Raw genomic sequence first — 27,387 nt, forward strand, 5'->3', positions numbered from 1 at the left:
GGTTTTATATTTAATTAATTAGTAGTGATCTCACTACAACACTATAATGCATAGTACCATTTTAGATAAATAAATGAAAATGAAAGAAAAAATAATCTAACTACTTTTTTCGGTCTGTGGGCACATTTCTATTTATGGACTTATTGCCTATATATATATTGTACCAGTGAGGGGAATGTGCTTCTGTTTTTTGTATTGATTATTCCCTGACTCCTTTCCCCTCCTACTTACTGACTCAGGGTCCCTCTATGTTTCTCTACAGGTGCTCCACCCATCTCACGGAGGACTCATAATCCAGCGTAAACTGTCCTTTCCACCCATAAACTCGAACAATGCAAGCCCATTCGGGAGTAGGGCCTATCACAAACCACAGCATAGGCCACTGCAATTTTGCAGCTGCATAGTGCAGTTCATATTGTGGTGCGCCTAATCCCCCTTCTTTAGAGGGCTGAACAACTTTTGCAAGCCGCTCTTTTCCTCCCAGGGCCACAGATTAAGGCCGGAGGAAATGAGTTTAGGTCTCTAAAGAAGCACTGAGGAAGGAAAACAGGCCGGGCCTAGAAGTGGTAAAGAAGGCGAGGTAATGTTAGCATCTTTGCAATGGACACCATGCCCATTGGGAAGAGAGGCAGATTATTCTAAAACGTCAGTAAGTGGTATGCCCCTGCCATGGCCCTACCCAGATTGCCGTCCACTAGATCTCGTTCCGTATGGTAAACATTAATGCTGAAGTAACAAAAGGAGTCAAACTGCCATAGCAGACCGGAGTGGCGGGGACCCTCCTGCTCCGCCATGGGGATTCCACAGTGGGGGAAAAGACAGGACTTAGACCAATTTAACCGCAGGCACAAGGCCCCACTGAAATCGTCTAGTACAACCATCTCCTCAGGTACGTTACAACAAAAATGCTTGGAGAAATATGAACGCATCATCTGCGTAAAGCAAAATCACCTCCAGGAGATGCCCCTTTGTATGCACCACTGCAGGAACTGCCATCTGTATAGGCCCAGAGCTAGGGCAAAGAGGAGAGGGGAAAGCGGACACTCTTGGTGGGTGCCCCTGTGGACTCTAAAGGGTGTAGAGATTTCCCTGCCAGTACGCACTCTCGCGACCGGTTCCGTATAGAGGAGATCTATGCACTTTAATATCTCTGAACCGAGACCCACGTGCCAGCGCACCCTGTGCAAGTAAGGCCAACACAAAGCATCAAAGGCCTTTTCAATGTCCAATCAAAGGGCCACTCCAGGGGGCGTCTCAAGTGACTGCTCATCTACGAGACGAAACACCTGGTGGAGATTAAGGAATGTGTGTCTCCCTGGAATAAATCTGTTGTGGTTCAGGTGGACAACACTAAAGATCAGCATCAGTGAGCGATTCACAATATTCTTCCCCAGGACCTTACTGTCCGTGTTGAGCAATGAAAGCAGTCGATAGGAGCATACCTCCAATGGATCCCTATCCAGCTTATGGAGTGCCTCCTTATCAGTGCCTCCTTCAGGGATGGTGGAAGGATGCCCACCAACCTAGTCGATTGAAACAACTGCAAAAGCTTCAGGGCAAGCATTGCCCGGTATGTTGAGTACAACTCCACAGGGAAGTCATCAGTTCCTGGGGTCTTGTTGTGTGCCATCTGATCCAGTGCTAGTCAGACTGTGGTGGAGGGGGGGTCAAGGCAGGCAATTGATAGACTGTCCAAGTACTCAGATAGTGCAGGTTCTCCATCCCCAGCTTCCTCCTGGTAAAGAGTGCTGTACTAACTGAAAAAGACTGCATTAATGGGCGACTGTGATGTAAGTATGTCACCTGTTAGAGACCTAATGGCCATCAACTGGGGTCGCTCATTCACAGAGTGCAGCAGCTATTCCAAGACACGCTCTGCCTTATTGACCTCCGCATGTTGTTTATCGGTATATTTTGCGTAGTCCGGTCTCCCCAGTCTGTCCTGTGGTCTGCCCTGAGGGAGGTAAGTACATATCGCCGATCCACCCCCCAACGAATCTCAGCGACACGGATTGCAGCCCCTGTCGCTGTTAATGGCAAAGTCACTTTCAAGCCATATTCAGTCTTAATGCAGAGACCACACATGGCCGCCTTAAAGGTGTCCCACTCCACCCCCTTATCCAATGCGTTGTTTTCATTAAGTTTAAAGTACGGGAGAATGTGCATACCCACAGTCTTACTCAATAAATAGTCTTGGAATTCGTGTGTGGGCAGCCTCCATGTAGGGATCAGGGGCCGATGCCTACTGCAACTCAATGCCACCAGTAGAGGGCTGTGGTCCAAAACCATACAGCCCAAATATTTAGCTGATCATACAAAGGGGAGCATCTTGGGGCTACCCAGAAGGTGATCAATTCTCATGTGGAGCTGATGGACAGGAGAAAAATGAATGTATTCTCACGCAAGAGGGTGTGGTGAGCTACAGATATCCTGAAACGTACTATGCATCAGCAAATCTACTAAGGAATGCTTAGTCCTGATCACCTGCATGACTCTGAGCGGGGGAATGAAGCTATCCATATGGATGACATGCACACAGTTACCCCCCCACCCCAAAGACTCGGGCATGCAAATCGTGAGGCAGTGCCGGTGAGAGGGTCTCCAGGGAATGAAATTGGTCCATGTTAGGTGGATAGAGTGCCAAAAAAGCAAGGGGCATGCCATCCAACTGCCCCTCAACTACCACATGCTGCCCCTCTGGGTCCACTCCCTGGCGCACAATCTGAAAGGGTACTGTGTGTGCCACCCAGATCAAGATCCCCCACGCATACGTTATGTAAACAGTACCACCACCTGATCCCTCCAGTGGCGCTGCAAGCACAGCAACTCCACTGATGTCATGTGGGTTTCCCAGAGATATGCAATACAAATGTGCCTGTGCCTCCAGTAGGAATACTTTCGATGCCGTCGCCGAGGAGGCCTTATCCTCAGCACATTCCAGGATAAAAAATGTAAACAGGGGGAGAATCTGTAGTTCTTGTTTCCATCAGTGGACCGCTAAAGTGCACCCTTCCCCATAGCCCACCCCACCCAACCACTCACAACTCCTCAACCCATCTCCTTTCAGCAATACACTTGGTTCAAAGACGAGAAAGTGTGATAAAACAAGTACAAATACAGGAACATCAGACCCAACTTCACTCCCCGGGTCGAAGCAGAAACAAGCCCCTGACCAAGAACAAACCATAACAGAGCGCAAGTCTAACAAAGTCCGCCAAGGTTGAGGGGGCAAACGTTCCAGTTGTGGGGAAAGTCTAGGGGGAGGGCTGCTCTCGGCAGGGTCGCAGGCAAGTTGAGTCACCAAGTCCTCTGAGGGGAAGTGGGCTTCAAAGGCAATTTCCCTGCACCTGAGGCCCAAAGCAGCTGCTCCGCACTGCCCTCAGCTCGGCAGTAGTTGCGGCCTCCGGGCCGAGGGAGCAAAAGCCAATCCCCTCTGGCACCCGCTCAGGCCCCATAAGCAGCATTGGCCTCAGCTCCAGTGCATCAAAGAGTATCGCCATGTGGCTGGAAACACCTCAACCCACCGTCATAGCCCGGTCTCCAAAGCCTGGCTGGGGGACAGGGAAACTCTCACGAGTGGCCTGAAGAGGTCTTCGATGGTGCAGAATGCTGTAGGGTGGACGAGGCTCGCGGAGCTCGTTCACCGCAAGTCCATCCTGTCCGCCATCTTATCCAGTATTGGGGTATCTTTCATAGATTCACATGCCTGAATCATTCCCTGCCGCCGAGGCGGGAGTCCCACGCTAAATTACAAAAGTCGTGCCAAAAGTAAATAACAGTAGTAGGCTAAAAGAAAAAGCCTAAGGCCTAAATCTTAGTAGCCTATCTACATCATTATAGTGAAAAGAACCAAAAGACAGCTCCAACCAATCAGCTACCAGCACCCTCCAGAACACTCTCAGCAGAGGTAGTTCTCCTCATATTTTCACCGCACGTCGTGTGGGAGGGAGTCTCCCTGAGTGCCAATTCAGTTCTTCTCTTCAACTCTTCAGAATGTCTGACAGGAAAGCTCTCTTCAAACCCTGCAGGACCTGTGAAAAGAAGAGGGTCCATGTTGATGACCAGCATAAAGACTGCATTTATTGCCTTTATCCTAAGCTTGTGCCGAAGGATTGCAAGATCTGCCGTACTTTCCCTACTAAGACTCATAGGGATAGAGAGGCAAGACTGCTTTTGTGGCTCAAATCTTCTTCGGTGGAGGATGACCGTGCCTCAACTTCTAGCAAAAGAGTTAGATCCCATGAAAGCTCTTCAATTGAGGGAAGAAAACACCATAAATCTTCCCATGATGTTTCTGACCCTTCACAGAGGTCACCTAAACTTTCCTCTGGGTCAGCGCAGTCTCCACCATCTACATCGGTCACGGAGTCTAAGAAGGTAGCTACTTCAAAAACTGTGAGTAAAAGCTATGTCAAATCTCTCACTTTGACTCCTTCGTCAACGATTTCTGTGACCTCTTCTGCTCCATCGTCGACAGCTACTGTCTCGACGACGGCCATTACTTCGCCTATTCTGTCTACTAGAATCTCAATCACAACTAAGAAGCCTGTTTTTGACGAATCGGCGACGAGAAAGTCATCGACGAAGTCCCCGTCGACAAGAAAGTCATCGACGAAGTCCCCGTCGACGACTATGTCGACGTCGAGTCCATCGACGACGGTACCGTCGACGAAGATATTTTCATCAATGAAGTCTACGTCGTCGACGTCTGCCCCGTCGATGATGTCACCGTCGATGACTGTCCCGTCGAAGACCGCATCAGCGAAGACTCCGTCGATGACAATCCCATTGATGACGATCCCGTCGACAACGATCCCGTCGACGACGGTCCCGTCAACGAAGAGCCCGTCGACGATGGATTTACCAGTCCCATCTCATGTATCAGCGATGGTACCTTTGCCTTCACAATCAACGCCCATATCACCTTCCTCCATCGCTTATACAGGATCTCCAGGCCATGCTGGCGGATTACCACAACAGGCTGTCCCAGAAAATCCACCCCCACCAGCGGTGGTCCCTGATCCGTTACCTCAGTCTGAGGTTCCTGTTACACCGGCTCATCCTTCAGGTCCATCTGAACAGGTGCACCATGACATTACATCCTCTGAGGAGGAGGTTGAAGAGGGAGAATTACCTGAAAATACTAATATTATGGATCCCTGGGACGAATATATAATACAGATGCCTTCTCCACCCCTTCCTCTACCTTCTGATTCTCCCACTGAGGACATCGGGGGTTTTAATAATTTAATGCAGCGAGCGGCAGCTGGATTCCAGCTACCTGTTACAGTCGAGCATACAGACTGTTTTATGCATGATTTCAAGGCAGAGTCTAGGAAGATCACACAAGCTGTTCCAATCATTGACTATATCTGGAATGAAGGGGTTAAGATCATGAAGACGCCTGCGTCTATTCCGGCAGTGCTTCCTCGAATAGAGAAAAAGTACCGTGCTCCTGCTACCAGCCCATCTTGTCTGATTGCCATACACGACCAGATTCAGTAATTTCTCAAGCCGCCCAACAACGATCTAAAAATCCTGCGACACCTATCACCCCACCGCCTGAGAAGGAAGGACGGAGGCTGGACCTTATAGGTAAAAATGTCTCTACCATGGCAGCGGCCTCGATTAGAGCTGCTAACTCTCTGGCGATAATAGGCCGTTATGACCGTCAGATGTGGTGAGATATAGTGGGACTTATTGACTACATTCCTGAGGACCGTAGACAGGAAGCAAGGAAAATCCTGTTGGAGGGAGAACGAGCCGCATCTCAAACTATAGATTGCGCACTGGACATTGTAAACACCAACTTTCGTCAGCTCGCCGGGGCTGCAGTACTTAGACACCAAAGATGGCTTAAAGCCACAACTTTCAGGCCGGAGGTGCAAACAAAGATTCTAGACATGGCCTATGACGGAGAGTCTTTGTTTGGTAAACACATTGATGAGGCCCTCCTTGCTATAAAAACTGACACGGATACCGCCAGATCGTTAGGCGGCCTTTAATACAGGCGCGGATGTTTCAGAGGTGCAAGAGGACGTGGTTTTACTTCAAAAGAAGGATGTCAAAATCAACAAAACAGACAGTGTCAATCGCAGTATAGGGTCCCTCGGGCACAGATGTAGTCCTCTCAATGAGGTTTCAAATGTTGTTCAAATGAGTAGAGTTAAACTTTCATCAATTTGAAGAAACTTTATTCGTCGTTTTTGGTGGCGTTCATTTCAAACACGTCACAATAAACACTGACATAGGTTACGTATTCCCAATGCATTTCGGCGTGAGCCTTCATCAGGGGAGATCTACAAATGGTAAAGAGGATGGGTGAATGTGGGATCCATGGATGGCATAGCATATATTTACATAAAACGTTATTGGTTAAATAAACAGACAAAAAGGTAAAAAAAGTTGAAAGGAAGTGGGTTAATCGGAGTGAAAAAAGGTCAAACGGGTGTGGGTGACTCATTTATGAAAAGTGAAACATCGTGTATGTATAGTTCAGTCGAAATAAGATGTCTAGTGCTTTTAGTAAAGAAATATCCCTAAAGGATACCCAAGGAATGGTTACAAACGGTAGGAAACTACCGTGAAGCGTGCGAGTAGAAAGTGCAAGTAAGGACGTGTAAGATGTTCTTACCGGGAGCTTAACGCCTCATCGTGTCGTCCGTGTGATCCGTGTGTGGCTGTTCGCGTCTGTAATCGTTTTAGGACGAGTTTAAATGTTGAGAAAGGGGCGTTGAAAATGTGTCATGTGTCAGGTAGCAGTGTGTATGAACATAGGACTAAAGGATTGTGAACGTGAAAATGGTAGAAGGACTAGTGTGCCGAGACTGCCCTATTTGTCATTATTAACGCGTACTGCGTAAAATGAGGATATCTAAAAGAAACGTGAGGTAATCACAAAGTGGTGATAAGTTTTGTTTAAGGGAACAGTTGAGAGCAGAACAGTCATAAACGAAAGTTGGTTATAAGTCGGTGTAAATCAAAGATGCATTGTACGATAGTTGGCAGGTAATATATATAACCAGATTGAAAGTGTTAATAAATGAATGATTAAACATATTCACAATTCATATGGTAATGCTGGTATAAAAAATGAGCACTTAAGTAAGTAATTACAAATAACATGAAAATTCAGGAAAGTCATTCAAGCCGTTCGGCTTCATCGAGTTCAAAAAATAAATCCAATGATTTTCTCTTTGCAACATGAAGTTGCGATTGTCTCTCCCTTCTTGCTTTGTTACTGTTTCCAGAACACAAAATTTTAATTGGCTAACGTTGTGGCCAACTTCCAAAAAGTGTTGAGCAACTGATGATTTTTGTTGTTTAGTCCTAATGTTGGATTTATGTTCGTTGAGTCTTATTTTCATTTTTCTTTCGGTTTGTCCAACATAAATTTTGCCACAGGGGCATTTAAGCATGTAGATGACATTAGATGTATCACAGGTTGCCGTTGTTTTCAATTTGATTTTGTGCCCTTTCATAGGGTGTGTGATGTAATTACCTTTAATGATGTTATTACAGTTGTTACAATTCAAACAGGGGATAGTTCCTTTGAATGGGAGTGTTGTGAGAGGTAGTTGTTGTTGTTTCAAAAGTTCGCCTATGTTCTTATTGCGTGTGTAGGCGAAAATTGGTTCCTCATCAAAAATATGGTTAAAGTCCTGTTCTAATCTGAGCAATTGCCAATGCTTTTTGATTATTCGTCTGTAGCTTGTACTCATGGTCGAATATTTGGAAACTATCGTAACTTGATTGCTGATTGGTTTGGGTGGTGTAGTGAGAAGTTGATTCTGGTTTTTGGATTCAGATCTTTCTTTCGCTTTTAGTAGTACCTGATCAGGGTAACCACGAATTTTGAACCTTTGTGTGAGAGTGTTCAGTTGATCCAACGATTTATCTTGATTTGATACGATTCTTTTTACTCTGAGCATTTGGGAGTATGGGAGATGTTGTTTGAGTGGTGGCGGGTGAAAACTTTGATAGTGGAGGGTATTGTTCCTGTCTGTGTTTTTTCTATATAGGTCAGTCTCAAAACCCGTAGGTGTTTTGATAATGGTAACGTCCAGGAAGTTGATGATATCTGAATTGATGTTGAAAGTGAATTGTAGTCGTTGATCAATTTGGTTAAGGTTGTCAAGGTGATCTTTAAGAGTGTGTTCCGAACCTTTCCATATGATGAAAATATCATCGATGAATCTGAGCTATAGTTTTAAATTGCTGATCCAAGTAGATGAGCTTAAGATGTGATCTTCCTCGAATTGATTCATGAAAATATTGGCATACGCTGGAGCAGCGCAATTTCCCATGGATGTGCCAGTTAGCTGTTGATACCATTCATTATTGTGTAAAAAATAGCTGTGGAAGAGGGTAAATTGCATTAGTTCCATCAAAAAAACCTGTAAGTTATGTGGGTGTTTGGAGTGTAGCAATGCCTGTTCAACCGCCTCTAAACCCATTTGATGAGGGATGGAGGTGTATAAGGAATTAACGTCCACTGTACATAAGATAATGTGTTCATCTTCTGATATAGATACTTGATTAAGTTTGATTAAAAAATCAGTGGTATCTTTCAAGAATGATTTCATGGAGCTGACACTGGGTTGAAGATGGCGGTCTAAAAATTTGCCAACTGGTTCATGAAGACTACCACGTGTTGAAACAATCGGTCGACAGGGAGGTTTGGTGGGATGCTTGTGGATTTTGGGTACCATAAAGATGGTTGGACTTTTTGGGTTGGATTGAATAAGGAAATTTTGAACCTTCTCATTAATAGTGCCATTATCAACGGCAGCTTGTACGATGGCCTGTAGAATCACACTGTATTGTGTTGTAGGATTACTTTCCAGTTTCAAATGTGTTTCGGAATCCTGGACGTGAGTAGATATTTGCAAGTTGTAATAATCTGAATTGAGTACAACTAGTGCTCCACCTTTGTCTGCTTTGGTACAGATAATATCGGGATTGCCGGCGATGGATCTTAAAATGCCTATCTCTTTGTTGGTGAGATTGCTGCGTGTTGATCTGCTTCTGCTGTAATTGAGTTTAGATAAATCATTCTTTACACATGATTCAAATAGGTCCAGACATTTATGGCTAACCGGAGCCATAAATGTACTTTTAGGTCGCAAACCCTTCAAGGGATCTTCTTCTTGTTCTTTAATGGGTGTCAAGATGTTGTCAAAGAAGTGTCGGAGTCTCAGTTTCCTCATGAGCTTGTAAAAGCTGATGTGCAATTCGAGTAGGTTGCTGGTTGTTGTTGGTACGAAAGATGTACCCTTCTGTAAGACTTTCAGTTCGATGTCACTGAAGGTGTATTCAGAAATGTTAATGACCAAGTTGTTTATTGATTCATTTTCTTTGTACGGTCCCTCTTGGTTGAGGTGGTACGAGTATGTGGAGGATCCTTTTCTTTGGTTTTTTCTATGGCTCCTCCTGGGTCGTCTTGTCCTGTGGGGCCTACCTCTAAAAAAGGAGTTGTTTCACTATTTAGGGTTGTAGTTGACGTTGATGGTGTATCTGCTGAGGTTGTTGCTGATATTTTATCCTTTGCAGGAGGCCTTCTTTGTGGTTGTGTGAAATCACTATCAGAAGAGGAGGTCTCAGTATTGTTAGTGTATGGTTTATTTTGTCTCCGTCTGGCGTAGATTTCGGCCCAGGTGTATACCTCACCCATTTTGTAATCCATTGTGTCCCTGCGGAACTTTCGGATTTTGCGTTCGTTAACTTCAGCTGAATGTTTTGCCAACTGCTTATTGATATCCTCCAAAATTACATTGAAATCTTCTGTGGTTAATGATTTTTCTAGTTCGGTTTTGATGTCAAATATTTCTTTAGTGAGTTCCTCCAAGATGGTTGATAATTCTTCTATAATTAATAGGATCAAGTCTAGGGAACATTTATTGAGAATTGCGAACCATTTGTCTTTAAACTTCTGTTGATTCTTACATAAGGATGGTTTAAGTGGTATTCTGAGTCCCCTTGGAATTCTCTGAGCTCTGTGGTATCTGATCAATGTACTCGCATGTAAGCGTTGGTTGATTTGTTTCCTCGAAAGGTATAAAAGCTGACGTATATTCTGCTCCTTTGTGTTCCTGGTTGAAAAGGTAGTTGCATCCTCTTCTATGAGAGCGTAGATCCTAGATGCTTCCTCTTGACCGTAAGCAAATGTTTCTGCTCTTGTATCCGTTAGATGAGAGATTTCGTCAAATTGCATGGTGGTTTGGTTTGCGTGCTGTGTGCTAACTTTCGGAATATGAGTATCAAAACAGAACAGGGTATATAGTACACGCACTGCGTAATAATAATTTGGTTGTTAATTGGTTGTTTCGTGCTCCAAGGTCTCGCTTTCCGAAAATGAGTGAGTAGAACGTAAAGAATGCACTCCCCAAGACATGGGGAGTGTCCCTCGGGCACAGATGTAGTCCTCTCAATGAGGTTTCAAATGTTGTTCAAATGAGTAGAGTTAAACTTTCATCAATTTGAAGAAACTTTATTCGTCGTTTTTGGTGGCGTTCATTTCAAACACGTCACAATAAACACTGACATAGGTTACGTATTCCCAATGCATTTCGGCGTGAGCCTTCATCAGGGGAGATCTACAAATGGTAAAGAGGATGGGTGAATGTGGGATCCATGGATGGCATAGCATATATTTACATAAAACGTTATTGGTTAAATAAATAGACAAAAAGGTAAAAAAAGTTGAAAGGAAGCGGGTTAATCGGAGTGAAAAAAGGTCAAACGGGCGTGGGTGACTCATTTATGAAAAGTGAAACATCGTGTATGTATAGTTCAGTCGAAATAAGATGTCTAGTGCTTTTAGTAAAGAAATATCCCTAAAGGATACCCAAGGAATGGTTACAAACGGTAGGAAACTACCGTGAAGCGTGCGAGTAGAAAGTGCAAGTAAGGACGTGTAAGATGTTCTTACCGGGAGCTTAACGCCTCATCGTGTCGTCCGTGTGATCCGTGTGTGGCTGTTCGCGTCTGTAATCGTTTTAGGACGAGTTTAAATGTTGAGAAAGGGGCGTTGAAAATGTGTCACGTGTCAGGTAGCAGTGTGTATGAACATAGGACTAAAGGATTGTGAACGTGAAAATGGTAGAAGGACTAGTGTGCCGAGACTGCCCTATTTGTCATTATTAACGCGTACTGCGTAAAATGAGGATATCTAAAAGAAACGTGAGGTAATCACAAAGTGGTGATAAGTTTTGTTTAAGGGAACAGTTGAGAGCAGAACAGTCATAAACGAAAGTTGGTTATAAGTCGGTGTAAATCAAAGATGCATTGTACGATAGTTGGCAGGTAATATATATAACCAGATTGAAAGTGTTAATAAATGAATGATTAAACATATTCACAATTCATATGGTAATGCTGGTATAAAAAATGAGCACTTAAGTAAGTAATTACAAATAACATGAAAATTCAGTACGATCATTCAAGCCGTTCGGCTTCATCGAGTTCAAAAAATAAATCCAATGATTTTCTCTTTGCAACATGAAGTTGCGATTGTCTCTCCCTTCTTGCTTTGTTACTGTTTCCAGAACACAAAATTTTAATTGGCTAACGTTGTGGCCAACTTCCAAAAAGTGTTGAGCAACTGATGATTTTTGTTGTTTAGTCCTAATGTTGGATTTATGTTCGTTGAGTCTTATTTTCATTTTTCTTTCGGTTTGTCCAACATAAATTTTGCCACAGGGGCATTTAAGCATGTAGATGACATTAGATGTATCACAGGTTGCCGTTGTTTTCAATTTGATTTTGTGCCCTTTCATAGGGTGTGTGATGTAATTACCTTTAATGATGTTATTACAGTTGTTACAATTCAAACAAGGGATAGTTCCTTTGAATGGGAGTGTTGTGAGAGGTAGTTGTTGTTGTTTCAAAAGTTCGCCTATGTTCTTATTGCGTGTGTAGGCGAAAATTGGTTCCTCATCAAAAATATGGTTAAAGTCCTGTTCTAATCTGAGCAATTGCCAATGCTTTTTGATTATTCGTCTGTAGCTTGTACTCATGGTCGAATATTTGGAAACTATCGTAACTTGATTGCTGATTGGTTTGGGTGGTGTAGTGAGAAGTTGATTCCGGTTTTTGGATTCAGATCTTTCTTTCGCTTTTAGTAGTACCTGATCAGGGTAACCACGAATTTTGAACCTTTGTGTGAGAGTGTTCAGTTGATCCAACGATTTATCTTGATTTGATACGATTCTTTTTACTCTGAGCATTTGGGAGTATGGGAGATGTTGTTTGAGTGGTGGCGGGTGAAAACTTTGATAGTGGAGGGTATTGTTCCTGTCTGTGTTTTTTCTATATAGGTCAGTCTCAAAACCCGTAGGTGTTTTGATAATGGTAACGTCCAGGAAGTTGATGATATCTGAATTGATGTTGAAAGTGAATTGTAGTCGTTGATCAATTTGGTTAAGGTTGTCAAGGTGATCTTTAAGAGTGTGTTCCGAACCTTTCCATATGATGAAAATATCATCGATGAATCTGAGATATAGTTTTAAATTGCTGATCCAAGTAGATGAGCTTAAGATGTGATCTTCCTCGAATTGATTCATGAAAATATTGGCATACGCTGGAGCAGCGCAATTTCCCATGGATGTGCCAGTTAGCTGTTGATACCATTCATTATTGTGTAAAAAATAGCTGTGGAAGAGGGTAAATTGCATTAGTTCCATCAAAAAAACCTGTAAGTTATGTGGGTGTTTGGAGTGTAGCAATGCCTGTTCAACCGCCTCTAAACCCATTTGATGAGGGATGGAGGTGTATAAGGAATTAACGTCCACTGTACATAAGATAATGTGTTCATCTTCGGATATAGATACTTGATTAAGTTTGATTAAAAAATCAGTGGTATCTTTCAAGAATGATTTCATGGAGCTGACACTGGGTTGAAGATGGCGGTCTAAAAATTTGCCAACTGGTTCATGAAGACTACCACGTGTTGAAACAATCGGTCGACAGGGAGGTTTGGTGGGATGCTTGTGGATTTTGGGTACCATAAAGATGGTTGGACTTTTTGGGTTGGATTGAATAAGGAAATTTTGAACCTTCTCATTAATAGTGCCATTATCAACGGCAGCTTGTACGATGGCCTGTAGAATCACACTGTATTGTGTTGTAGGATTACTTTCCAGTTTCAAATATGTTTCGGAATCCTGGACGTGAGTAGATATTTGCAAGTTGTAATAATCTGAATTGAGTACAACTAGTGCTCCACCTTTGTCTGCTTTGGTACAGATAATATCGGGATTGCCGGCGATGGATCTTAAAATGCCTATCTCTTTGTTGGTGAGATTGCTGCGTGTTGATCTGCTGTAATTGAGTTTAGATAAATCATTCTTTACACATGATTCAAATAGGTCCAGACATTTATGGCTAACCGGAGCCATAAATGTACTTTTAGGTCGCAAACCCTTCAAGGGATCTTCTTCTTGTTCTTTAATGGGTGTCAAGATGTTGTCAAAGAAGTGTCGGAGTCTCAGTTTCCTCATGAGCTTGTAAAAGCTGATGTGCAATTCGAGTAGGTTGCTGGTTGTTGTTGGTACGAAAGATGTACCCTTCTGTAAGACTTTCAGTTCGATGTCACTGAAGGTGTATTCAGAAATGTTAATGACCAAGTTGTTTATTGATTCATTTTCTTTGTACGGTCCCTCTTGGTTGAGGTGGTACGAGTATGTGGAGGATCCTTTTCTTTGGTTTTTTCTATGGCTCCTCCTGGGTCGTCTTGTCCTGTGGGGCCTACCTCTAAAAAAGGAGTTGTTTCACTATTTAGGGTTGTAGTTGACGTTGATGGTGTATCTGCTGAAGTTGTTGCTGATATTTTATCCTTTGCAGGAGGCCTTCTTTGTGGTTGTGTGAAATCACTATCAGAAGAGGAGGTCTCAGTATTGTTAGTGTATGGTTTATTTTGTCTCCGTCTGGCGTAGATTTCGGCCCAGGTGTATACCTCACCCATTTTGTAATCCGTTGTGTCCCTGCGGAACTTTCGGATTTTGCGTTCGTTAACTTCAGCTGAATGTTTTGCCAACTGCTTATTGATATCCTCCAAAATTACATTGAAATCTTCTGTGGGTAATGATTTTTCTAGTTCGGTTTTGATGTCAAATATTTCTTTAGTGAGTTCCTCCAAGATGGTTGATAATTCTTCTATAATTAATAGGATCAAGTCTAGGGAACATTTATTGAGAATTGCGAACCATTTGTATTTAAACTTCTGTTGATTCTTACATAAGGATGGTTTAAGTGGTATTCTGAGTCCCCTTGGAATTCTCTGAGCTCTGTGGTATCTGATCAATGTACTCGCATGTAAGCGTTGGTTGATTTGTTTCCTCGAAAGGTATAAAAGCTGACGTATATTCTGCTCCTTTGTGTTCCTGGTTGAAAAGGTAGTTGCATCCTCTTCTATGAGAGCGTAGATCCTAGATGCTTCCTCTTGACCGTAAGCAAATGTTTCTGCTCTTGTATCCGTTAGATGAGAGATTTCGTCAAATTGCATGGTGGTTTGGTTTGCGTGCTGTGTGCTAACTTTCGGAATATGAGTATCAAAACAGAACAGGGTATATAGTACACGCACTGCGTAATAATAATTTGGTTGTTAATTGGTTGTTTCGTGCTCCAAGGTCTCACTTTCCGAAAATGAGTGAGTAGAACGTAAAGAATGCACTCCCCAAGACATGGGGAGTGTCCCTCTGGCACAAATGTAGTCCTCTCAATGAGGTTTCAAATGTTGTTCAAATGAGTAGAGTTAAACTTTCATCAATTTGAAGAAACTTTATTCGTCGTTTTTGGTGGCGTTCATTTCAAACACGTCACAATAAACACTGACATAGGTTACGTATTCCCAATGCATTTCGGCGTGAGCCTTCATCAGGGGAGATCTACAAATGGTAAAGAGGATGGGTGAATGTGGGATCCATGGATGGCATAGCATATATTTACATAAAACGTTATTGGTTAAATAAACAGACAAAAAGGTAAAAAAAGTTGAAAGGAAGCGGGTTGATCGGAGTGAAAAAAGGTCAAACGGGCGTGGGTGACTCATTTATGAAAAGTGAAACATCGTGTATGTATAGTTCAGTCGAAATAAGATGTCTAGTGCTTTTAGTAAAGAAATATCCCTAAAGGATACCCAAGGAATGGTTACAAACGGTAGGAAACTACCGTGAAGCGTGCGAGTAGAAAGTGCAAGTAAGGACGTGTAAGATGTTCTTACCGGGAGCTTAACGCCTCATCGTGTCGTCCGTGTGATCCGTGTGTGGCTGTTCGCGTCTGTAATCGTTTTAGGACGAGTTTAAATGTTGAGAAAGGGGCGTTGAAAATGTGTCACGTGTCAGGTAGCAGTGTGTATGAACATAGGACTAAAGGATTGTGAACGTGAAAATGGTAGAAGGACTAGTGTGCCGAGACTGCCCTATTTGTCATTATTAACGCGTACTGCGTAAAATGAGGATATCTAAAAGAAACGTGAGGTAATCACAAAGTGGTGATAAGTTTTGTTTAAGGGAACAGTTGAGAGCAGAACAGTCATAAACGTCAACTACAACCCTAAATAGTGAAACAACTCCTTTTTTAGAGGTAGGCCCCACAGGACAAGACGACCCAGGAGGAGCCATAGAAAAAACCAAAGAAAAGGATCCTCCACATACTCGTACCACCTCAACCAAGAGGGACCGTACAAAGAAAATGAATCAATAAACAACTTGGTCATTAACATTTCTGAATACACCTTCAGTGACATCGAACTGAAAGTCTTACAGAAGGGTACATCTTTCGTACCAACAACAACCAGCAACCTACTCGAATTGCACATCAGCTTTTACAAGCTCATGAGGAAACTGAGACTCCGACACTTCTTTGACAACATCTTGACACCCATTAAAGAACAAGAAGAAGATCCCTTGAAGGGTTTGCGACCTAAAAGTACATTTATGGCTCCGGTTAGCCATAAATGTCTGGACCTATTTGAATCATGTGTAAAGAATGATTTATCTAAACTCAATTACAGCAGAAGCAGATCAACACGCAGCAATCTCACCAACAAAGAGATAGGCATTTTAAGATCCATCGCCGGCAATCCCGATATTATCTGTACCAAAGCAGACAAAGGTGGAGCACTAGTTGTACTCAATTCAGATTATTACAACTTGCAAATATCTACTCACGTCCAGGATTCCGAAACATATTTGAAACTGGAAAGTAATCCTACAACACAATACAGTGTGATTCTACAGGCCATCGTACAAGCTGCCGTTGATAATGGCACTATTAATGAGAAGGTTCAAAATTTCCTTATTCAATCCAACCCAAAAAGTCCAACCATCTTTATGGTACCCAAAATCCACAAGCATCCCACCAAACCTCCCTGTCGACCGATTGTTTCAACACGTGGTAGTCTTCATGAACCAGTTGGCAAATTTTTAGACCGCCATCTTCAACCCAGTGTCAGCTCCATGAAATCATTCTTGAAAGATACCACTGATTTTTTAATCAAACTTAATCAAGTATCTATATCAGAAGATGAACACATTATCTTATGTACAGTGGACGTTAATTCCTTATACACCTCCATCCCTCATCAAATGGGTTTAGAGGCGGTTGAACAGGCATTGCTACACTCCAAACACCCACATAACTTACAGGTTTTTTTGATGGAACTAATGCAATTTACCCTCTTCCACAGCTATTTTTTACACAATAATGAATGGTATCAACAGCTAACTGGCACATCCATGGGAAATTGCGCTGCTCCAGCGTATGCCAATATTTTCATGAATCAATTCGAGGAAGATCACATCTTAAGCTCATCTACTTGGATCAGCAATTTAAAACTATATCTCAGATTCATCGATGATATTTTCATCATATGGAAAGGTTCGGAACACACTCTTAAAGATCACCTTGACAACCTTAACCAAATTGATCAACCACTACAATTCACTTTCAACATCAATTCAGATATCATCAACTTCCTGGATGTTACCATTATCAAAACACCTACGGGTTTTGAGACTGACCTATATAGAAAAAACACAGACAGGAACATTACCCTCCACTATCAAAGTTTTCACCCGCCACCACTCAAACAACATCTCCCATACTCCCAAATGCTCAGAGTAAAAAGAATCGTATCAAATCAAGATAAATCGTTGGATCAACTGAACACTCTCACACAAAGGTTCAAAATTCGTGGTTACCCTGATCAGGTACTACTAAAAGCGAAAGAAAGATCTGAATCCAAAAACCGGAATCAACTTCTCACTACACCACCCAAACCAATCAGCAATCAAGTTACGATAGTTTCCAAATATTCGACCATGAGTACAAGCTACAGACGAATAATCAAAAAGCATTGGCAATTGCTCAGATTAGAACAGGACTTTAACCATATTTTTGATGAGGAACCAATTTTCGCCTACACACGCAATAAGAACATAGGCGAACTTTTGAAACAACAACAACTACCTCTCACAACACTCCCATTCAAAGGAACTATCCCTTGTTTGAATTGTAACAACTGTAATAACATCATTAAAGGTAATTACATCACACACCCTATGAAAGGGCACAAAATCAAATTGAAAACAACGGCAACCTGTGATACATCTAATGTCATCTACATGCTTAAATGCCCCTGTGGCAAAATTTATGTTGGACAAACCGAAAGAAAAATGAAAATAAGACTCAACGAACATAAATCCAACATTAGGACTAAACAACAAAAATCATCAGTTGCTCAACACTTTTTGGAAGTTGGCCACAACGTTAGCCAATAAAAATTTTGTGTTCTGGAAACAGTAACAAAGCAAGAAGGGAGAGACAATCGCAACTTCATGTTGCAAAGAGAAAATCATTGGATTTATTTTTTGAACTCGATGAAGCCGAACGGCTTGAATGATCGTACTGAATTTTCATGTTATTTGTAATTACTTACTTAAGTGCTCATTTTTTATACCAGCATTACCATATGAATTGTGAATATGTTTAATCATTCATTTATTAACACTTTCAATCTGGTTATATATATTACCTGCCAACTATCGTACAATGCATCTTTGATTTACACCGACTTATAACCAACTTTCGTTTATGACTGTTCTGCTCTCAACTGTTCCCTTAAACAAAACTTATCACCACTTTGTGATTACCTCACGTTTCTTTTAGATATCCTCATTTTACGCAGTACGCGTTAATAATGACAAATAGGGCAGTCTCGGCACACTAGTCCTTCTACCATTTTCACGTTCACAATCCTTTAGTCCTATGTTCATACACACTGCTACCTGACACGTGACACATTTTCAACGCCCCTTTCTCAACATTAAACTCGTCCTAAAACGATTACAGACGCGAACAGCCACACACGGATCACACGGACGACACGATGAGGCGTTAAGCTCCCGGTAAGAACATCTTACACGTCCTTACTTGCACTTTCTACTCGCACGCTTCACGGTAGTTTCCTACCGTTTGTAACCATTCCTTGGGTATCCTTTAGGGATATTTCTTTACTAAAAGCACTAGACATCTTATTTCGACTGAACTATACATACACGATGTTTCACTTTTCATAAATGAGTCACCCACGCCCGTTTGACCTTTTTTCACTCCGATTAACCCGCTTCCTTTCAACTTTTTTTACCTTTTTGTCTGTTTATTTAACCAATAACGTTTTATGTAAATATATGCTATGCCATCCATGGATCCCACATTCACCCATCCTCTTTACCATTTGTAGATCTCCCCTGATGAAGGCTCACGCCGAAATGCATTGGGAATACGTAACCTATGTCAGTGTTTATTGTGACGTGTTTGAAATGAACGCCACCAAAAACGACGAATAAAGTTTCTTCAAATTGATGAAAGTTTAACTCTACTCATTTGAACAACATTTGAAACCTCATTGAGAGGACTACATCTGTGCCCGAGGGACACTCCCCATGTCTTGGGGAGTGCATTCTTTACGTTCTACTCACTCATTTTCGGAAAGCGAGACCTTGGAGCACGAAACAACCAATTAACAACCAAATTATTATTACGCAGTGCGTGTACTATATACCCTGTTCTGTTTCAATCGCAGTATAGACAGCCAGTCATCATACCGCCATCCTCTACGGCTAGTTTCTCCCATCAGGGTGGTCAAAAACTATCACAGAATCAAGGTCGAGATACCAACAGGAAACATTGATCTCCACAGGGCGCCAGCCAGGTTACCCTCCTTACCCGTGGGCGTGAAGATTTCAGCTTTTGTTCACAAGTGGCAGAAAATTACTTCAGATCAATAGGTTCTAGACCTAGTAACCAATGGCCACACCCTGGAATTTATCAAACGGCCACCTACTACTCCGCCCAGGGGTCCCCCCCCCCTCGTCTTCCCTTATTATTTAAAAAAGCCTTAACGATGCTCCTCAAGAATGCAATAGAGAAGGTTCCATCATCTCAAAGAGGAACCGGTTTCTATTCCCGTTTCTTCCTCATCAAGAAGAAGTCAGGGGAATGGCGACCTATTCTGGACCTCCGCAAGCTCAACAAATTCCTCAAAAAGCAAAGTTTCCGGATGGTCACGCTTTCCGAGATTTTAAGCTGTTTAAACGAAGGAGATTTTATGGCTTCTCTGGATATGGAAGATGTGTATTTCCACATCCCTATCCACCCCAAACATCGCAAATATCTTCGCTTCATAGTGGCTGGCGCCCACTATCAGTTCAAAGTGCTCCTGTTTGGGCTAAAATCGGCACCAAGAATCTTCACGAAGTGCTTGGCACCAGTGGCAGCAACATTGAGATCTTGAGGAATCCAGGTGTTCCCTTATCTCGACGATTGGCTAATCAAAGGTCCTTCGGAAGAAGAAGCCAAGTTGCCACAACAGCATATCTTCATCTCTTCGCTTCTCTGGGGCTGACTCTCAACGAAAGCAAATCGCAGTTGCGTCCACTCCAAGTCATTCCATTTCTCGGAGCAATGTTAGACACGGTCCAGTGCAAAGCATTCTTGTCACACTACCGCCAAATACGTCTCCAAAAATTAGCAATTTTAATTTCAAGAAGGTCAGTTTATGTCCGGATGTTTGCTTCACTCCTGGGGATGTACTCTTCTGCAATGAATCTCATACCCTTGGCACGGCTCAAAATGAGACCTCTTCAGGAGGAGTTACATCTTCAATGGCAGCAAGCTGTGGGTTCTTTCGATGATTCCATCAGGGTCACGCCGCGCATGATAGATTCTCTGCATTAGTGGTCACAGACAGCGAATACAGCCCAAGGTCTCACATTCCTACCAACCATTTCAGACTTTGTTCTAACGACCGATGCGTCCATGGAGGGATGGGGAGGTCATCTACAAGATTTGCAGATTCAAGGAAAATAGTCTCAAGTACACAAACAAGAGCATATCAACAGACTGGAGCTCCGCGCCATCTTTCTGTCCCTGCAAGCGTTCCTTCCAAGGATCGCAGGTTCCTCGGTGCTGGTCCATACCGACAATACGACCAGCATGTATTACATCAACAAGCAGGGAGGAACAAAATCAGCTGCGCTTTCGTAGGAGGCTCAGGAGTTGTGGGAGTGGGTCACATTCCACAAAATAACCCTGAGAGCCGAGCACGTCAGGGGTCTCCACAATACTCTGGCGGACACGCTGAGCAGGACTCAATCGGACTGTCATGAGGGGGAGCTGCAGGAGAAGCAGGTGAACAGAGTTTTTCAGGCTTGGGGCAAACCAGCACTGGATATATTCGCAACAAGGAGAACAAGAAATGCTGATACTATGCCAGCAGGTTCCCTCAACAGGGCTCAAGGGGGAATGCCCTGTCCATGCGATTGTCAGGGATTTGTGCATACACTTTTCCCCCAATACCATTGATCTCGAAAATGCTCCACAAGATGAAGCTGGAGGGTTGCTGTTTAATTCTGATTGCACCTCGTTGACCAAGGCAGTATTGGTTCCAAGAACTTCTGTTATTGTCTCAAGACAAGCATATTCCCCTTATTCCGACGCCTACGATGTTGTCGAGGGACAGAGGCCAAGTGGTTCATCTGGACCCACAGTCCCTGCACTTGCACGCATGGCTTCTGATTTTTTAGAGTTCAAGGACCTCAACAACTCTCAGGACTCTCGTGAAATTTTGGCCAAATCTCGTGCCCAGAGCACAATCAAAACTTATCGCTTAAAATGGAAGCAATTTTGCTGTTGGGACGAGGTGAATAATATTCACCCAGTTCAAGCTCCTGTGGAACAAATTCTTCCTTATTTGCTTTCTCTAGCCAAGTCTGGGCTTACTTTTTCATCGGTCAAGGTCCATCTTGCTGCTCTTTCCAGATTCAGAAAATGCTCTAAACTTCCTTCTCTCTGTTCATCTTCACTTGTCAAACAATTTATGAAAGGGCTTTTCCGAGCCTTCCATCCAGTGCGAGCACCCCCTCCAGAGTGGGAACTCAACACCAGGCTAGCGCAATTAATGAAACGTCCATTTGAGCCGATCCACAAAGCTGGCTCAAGCTCCTCACTTGGAAGGTCGCCATTCTACTGGCTCTTACTTCTGCATGAAGGGTTAGTGAAATCCAAGCTTTCACTATCATGGAACCTTTCTTACATTTCTCTCAGGACTACGTAACCCTTCGAACAAATCCAAAATTCATCCCTTAGGCACCATCACAATTTCATTTAAATGTACCGGTAAGATTAAGAACTTTCTTTACAGATCCATCCACTCCAGCTGAAAGAGCATTACACTCTCTGGATGTTAAGCGCTGTTTAAAATTCTACCTACAGAAACCTAAAGAGAAAACTAAAGAGACCAACTGTTCGTGGCCTTTGGTCAAGCAACACTTGGAACTGCAGTGACAAAGGCAACAATTGCCAGATGGCTGGCTTCTACGATTCATTTCTGCCATGACAAAGCCAACCAACCTTTACAGAGGAAAGCCAAAGCTCATTCTACAAGAACTGTGGCAGCTTCTACAGCATTGTTTGCTGGAGTGACTCTGGAAAATATCTGTAGTGCTGCGACATGGAAAAATGTCCACACGTTCACGAAGCATTACTGTCTTCAATCTGCACAACAAGAAGATGCAGCTGTTGGACAGGCGGTTCTACGCCATCTCTTTCATTAAAGTCAGATTCAGGTACTTCTTCTCTTTTATATGCTATCATGTTTCATGCAACATACATATTGATATGTCTAAAGAGCTGTATATTTATATATATATCAGTATATTAATATTTATGTATTCATGTTTTATTTTGATAATGACTATTAACATACCTTTTGATTTCTTAAAGGCTTGGTTATTCAAAAATGTTTCAACCATTGTGGATGCAGTTTGGGAGTTTATGAACACCTGTCTCTCACCATCCGCAAACGACAGAACATTTGGGACACTGCTTGCTACTCTGATTCAGGTGAATCTATGAAATATACCCCAATAATGGATAAGAAAACAAGTTACTTACCTGTAACTACAGTTATCCAGTATTGGTATCTTTCATAGATTCCCATGCCCCCCCCCCTCTCCTCCCCGGCGAGTCAGTTTTCTATGTTTTGGGATACTTATTTCCCACTTGTGCTAAGAAAATCTGAGGAGTACTGCCTCTGCTGAGAGTGTTCTGGAGGGTGCTGGTAGCTGATTGGTTGGAGTTGTCTTTTGATTCTTTTTACTATAATGATGTAGATAGGCTTCTAAGATTTAGGCCTTAGGCTTTTTCTTTTAGCCTACTATTGGTATTTACTTATGGCACTACTTTTGTAATTTACCGTGGGACTCCCGTCTCGGCGACGGGGAATGATTCAGGCATGTGAATCTATGAAAGATACCAATACTGGATAACTGTAGTTACAGGTAAGTAACTTGTTTTCTTCGTCACATCCCTTTTTATTATATCCTTATTGTAATTTTTTCAACATACAAACAATAAACATTGACTTCACATGTGCCCTTCCCCTTTAGGATGGTGCGACTGGTGCAGCCACACCTGGTGCTGACCCGGGTTGCGCTATGTTTCGAAATAACTTAAGGATTTATTAGAACCTGCTTCAGTGTTTCATGTGTATCCAGGGTTAATCTGCTAGCTGCAAAGAACGTGAACCATGCACATCACAGAGCTTTATTTTATGTGGATAGCTCAGTGGGGTTACAGCTTTTGTCACAGAGATCCTTTTGTTACTTGCAGTTCATAGGTTACAATCCTAACATAGCACAGTGACTTATGAACTGTTATCAAAGAGCTGCATGGTATAGGTTAGAACTTCGTTTTTTTCCTCAAACTTTCATTAGCCCTAATTTTGCTAAAAAAGGGTTCATTTGTGTAGAAAACATTCTTATTAGTAAAGCCAACACTAACCACTGTGCTACGTTTTAAATCCTGAGTTTGTGCTTCTCTAGACCAAACACTCTTAAAATATACTGCCCCCTAATAAGGATGACATGTGATTCCAATACCTTGTCATCCTCATTGTCTTGTGCAACATTTCCTATAGACCGATTTAAAACATATTTGATTCATTGGCTCTGTATAATGTGTATGTGATGTAAAGTGCTCTGACACCCTACACTGGTATGACTTGCACTTTAAAACAAATGAAATGCATGTGAGAGGGTCTCTATGGAAAGATTATTGGTACTGTCAGAGGGTGACAGAGAGGGAATCCGTGGAGAAGGAAGCCCACTGGGGGGTACGCCAAAAAAGATTATTGCACCAGGTGCCACTATTGCTAAAGCCAGCACTGCCTGCTACACTTGCATTTCAACATAGGAGATGCAGCCTTTCAGATCGAGCTGTTGCTTTTGCTCCCTAGGCATCGAGGTTTAAATCCTGGTCTCAGCTCTGGACTTAGAGTTGTGTGATTCTGGGTAAATCATGCCTAAAATATGTGGAAAGGTGTTTCTGTAATCCCTACTTGATGTACACATCATGTAATTTACAGTGATCCATTGCATCACAGCTACGTTTGTGCTATACCAATTGATGTACTTGGCCCTGTTTGCAGGATGAGCCCTTGACTTTTTGCGTTCACCCTCCTGTTTTACTGACTTCTTTTTGGCTGGCTTTAGGACTCTACGCACCTTACCACTGCTAACCAGTGCTAAAGGGCTTGTGATCTCTCCTTAAAACATGGCAGGTTTGGCTTACACCCAATTGACCGATGTAATATACTTGCAAGTCACTAGTAAAGTGGTACTACATGTGCCCAGGGTCTATAAATTAAATGCTACTATTGGACTTGCAGCACTAATTGTGCCACCCATTTAAGTAGCTTTAAACTGCCACGTCGACCCGGTAAAATAAACCTTTTGCCAGGGCTAAACCTTCCTTTTTAATACAGATAAGTTGCCCCTAGGGTAGGCTCTGAGTAACTCAGAGGGCAGGGTGCAGTGTATTTAAAAAGTTGGACATGTACTTTTAAGTCTACCATGTCATGTTAGTGAAAATCTCCTAAATTCATTGTTCACTACTACAAGACATACTTCTTCCATAGAATAATATTGGAGCTACTTTATGACATTAATATGCTGTAACTTTAAATTGGGAGCAGGTGGACACATCGAGTTAGGTGTCTAAAGAATTGTAATTAAAAGCTCTCTTTATTGCTAAGGTCAGATTTTTAATCACAATTATGAAGATGTCACTTTTAGGAAGTTAGCATTTTCTTGTACTAACCATTTGGTGCCTGCAGCCTGATCCTGGGTCACATGCCTAGGTCTAACTGGCAGTTGGTTTCTGCATATTTCTCCCAGACAGTGAGAAAAAGGGAAGATAGGTGTTGACAGGATGGGCTTCTCTGAGTTAATGAGAGGAGGAGCTGTCACCTACCACATTTGCACATCCCAAACACTCTGCCTGAAAACTCTCACAAAGGGGTTGTCACTTGTCTTTTGTGACCCCAGACAAGCTGGGTCCAGGACAGGGAGGAAGGGGGTGCTTGGGCAGTGGAATCCTCTAGAAGCTTCTGCCACTTCAAAGTGGGCACTAGGTATAAATGTTGAACCTGAGACCCCAACTCTTAAGTATACTTAAGGACCTGCGGTCTCTGCTAGGAAAAAAGGACTGCACTGCTTCTGAAAGGACTTCCACTCTGCTGGGCTGCTGCTCTGAAGGACTGCTGCCATGCTTTGGTCATTTGCTGCCCTCTTGCCTGGGGTAGAAGGACTGGACATGCATCGCTAAACCCAGTAGCCCAGAGTGACTCCAAGCGCTAGTTGGCTGGCCTCCTGATCGGAAGCCTCAGGTAGATGATAGGCTTCCAGCAACCTTGAACCCAGCACCTATAATCTGCCATCTGGGAGTCCTGCCTTCCCTAGTGGTGCCATCGCAGTCCTGAACCCTTGGAAGTGGGCCTGAAGTTGCCCTGCCAGCCCATCAGTGAATCCAGTAGAACTGATGCATCTACTCCATAGCACAGAGCATCTCCCACAGAACCTGAGCATCTCCTTTGCTGCTCGATGTATCACCCTTGGAACTGATGCAGCTTCTTTGCTGCATGGACTCACCCGAAACAAGGACTTAGCATTGCCCATCATATCCTATGAGAACCGATGCAGCTCCATGCAAGGACATCACCTCGCCCAACGCAACCCCCTTGGAACCGCTGCTGCCAACTCATCTCTGCTCAAGAACAACGTCTCACACTTTGCAGCTTCCGGAACAGTCGCTGCATGACGCATCTCCTCGCCTGTCCCTGGTCCATGCATTGCTTCTGCAACATGATATGTCTTAGACTTGGGACTGTGGATATCTTCGCAACCAGGATTTAAGGTACTCTTGTTCATCTGGCCGAACTGGGTCAATGTAGCCAGCCCGCCCTCCATTGAGGCTGGCCTAAACTTATGACTGTGAACCACAGTTGCCGCTTTGTGCTTTTTGGTGCTATATTCACTGACATCTTTAAAATTGCATATCTCCGATTCTACTGATTGGATTTTTGTCATCTTGGTTTGTTTACTAAAATGTACTCTATTTTTCTAAATTGGTGTGGGATTTTTCTTGTGTTGTGTTTACACATTAATACTGTTTGTAGTGCTGGATAAATACTTCATACATTGCCTCTAAGTTAAGCATGACTGCCATGACTGCAGAGGGTTAAGCATGGGTTAATTTGGGGTTTGCTTGTGACCTCACTCTGACAAGGGTTGCTGCTTGAGTAGGGTTTCACCCCCTGAACCATTAACCCAATTTCTCACACTATTACATACATTTCAACTTCATTCCCTCTATGCATAATATTGTATTATATTAGCATTAATATTATAGTACTTAGGAATAAAGCTGATGATATTTAATATAATAACTGTAAAACGGCTTAAATAATGCACAATATAATACTCTAAAAATGATTATTATACTAGTATTGCTACTTTCACTCATGTGAAGATAGCTACAGTAGTCCTCATCATCATCATCTTGACGTTTTACTTGCTTGAGTGGCATGATCTCTTAGAGGTCAGAATTTCACATTGCAAGTTGCAGTTTCGCAATAAAGACATTTTGCCTTTGCCTCTCCCACAGGACTTTCCCCATCCGCGGGTTCCAGATTTACGATGGGCCACTTCGACTGCTGAAATGCACCTTCAGGAAATTCACCCCCAATGCTGAGAGGCCCTCTAGTGCCATTGGTTTCTTCATGAAGAACTCGTGGCAAATCACACCCCAGAATAACATCTCCGAGATCAAGATGGAGAGAAATGTAAGTCTGGAGAAAAAACGCCCAATGAGCACAGTTTGCCCCAACCATGGACTCTGTGGCCCTCACAGTGGTCCTTATACAGATGTCTGCATACTGTGGAATGTTTGGTTGCTGCAGGGTTTTTGCTCATGTCCTCTACGGTTTATTTCCAGATGTATCTGCAATACCTTTGTTTGTGGCTTTCAGAAATACATTTGCGCATCTCTCCTCAGTGTGTTCGTTTATGACTTTACTTTATTTGATGATGTCAGTACAGGATTCGTCTGCGTGGATGTTTCTACAGTGCGTTTACTGGTGCTGTCTGCATTTTGTATTTCTTTTGCTGATGTCTTGATGGTGAGTTTGGCAATGTCTTTGCTGATGTTGTTGCACTTTAGTTGTCAATGTGTTCCTGCAAAGTATTTGGTTCACTGCTACTGTCAAGCATTTATTGATGCCTAAGGAGTGTGTTTGCTGAAGACTCTGTATTGTGTTTCAGACACCTCTCCATGCAGCGAGTTGATTACTCTCTCAGTATGTTTGCTGATTAGTTTCTGTGTTTAGGTCTCGCCTATGCAGCACGCAAGCTTTGCGTTGAAGTTCACCTTTTGGAATCACTCCGTACTTTCTTGGAAACTCGTGCATGTCCTGCACTGTTTCCAGTGACTACTCGTGCATGTACAGCGTTTACCTTGCGGGAGCGAGCAGCAGCGCCATCAGTTTGC

General features: G+C 42.8%; 2 protein-coding genes across 4 annotated transcripts in view; both read left to right on the top strand.

The window, feature by feature from the left end:
• LOC146860776 (cell surface hyaluronidase-like) overlaps positions 1 to 27,387 on the top strand; it is a 665,184-nt gene that overhangs the window by 289,936 nt on the left and 347,861 nt on the right. For all 3 annotated transcript variants that reach the window (XR_014978861.1, XM_085644718.1, XM_085644719.1), the window contains exon 17: positions 26,506 to 26,683. Coding sequence is in view for 2 of the 3 variants with exons in the window: in XM_085644718.1 (XP_085500844.1) it covers positions 26,506 to 26,683 (178 nt within the window). In the remaining variant the exon portion in view is untranslated. The remainder of the gene's footprint in view (positions 1 to 26,505; positions 26,684 to 27,387) is intronic.
• CEMIP (cell migration inducing hyaluronidase 1) overlaps positions 1 to 27,387 on the top strand; it is a 908,751-nt gene that overhangs the window by 123,851 nt on the left and 757,513 nt on the right. The gene's annotated exons all lie outside the window — the stretch shown is intronic.

This window comes from Triturus cristatus, chromosome 3_1 (assembly GCF_964204655.1).
Source record: "Triturus cristatus chromosome 3_1, aTriCri1.1, whole genome shotgun sequence".
NCBI lineage: Eukaryota > Metazoa > Chordata > Amphibia > Caudata > Salamandridae > Triturus > Triturus cristatus.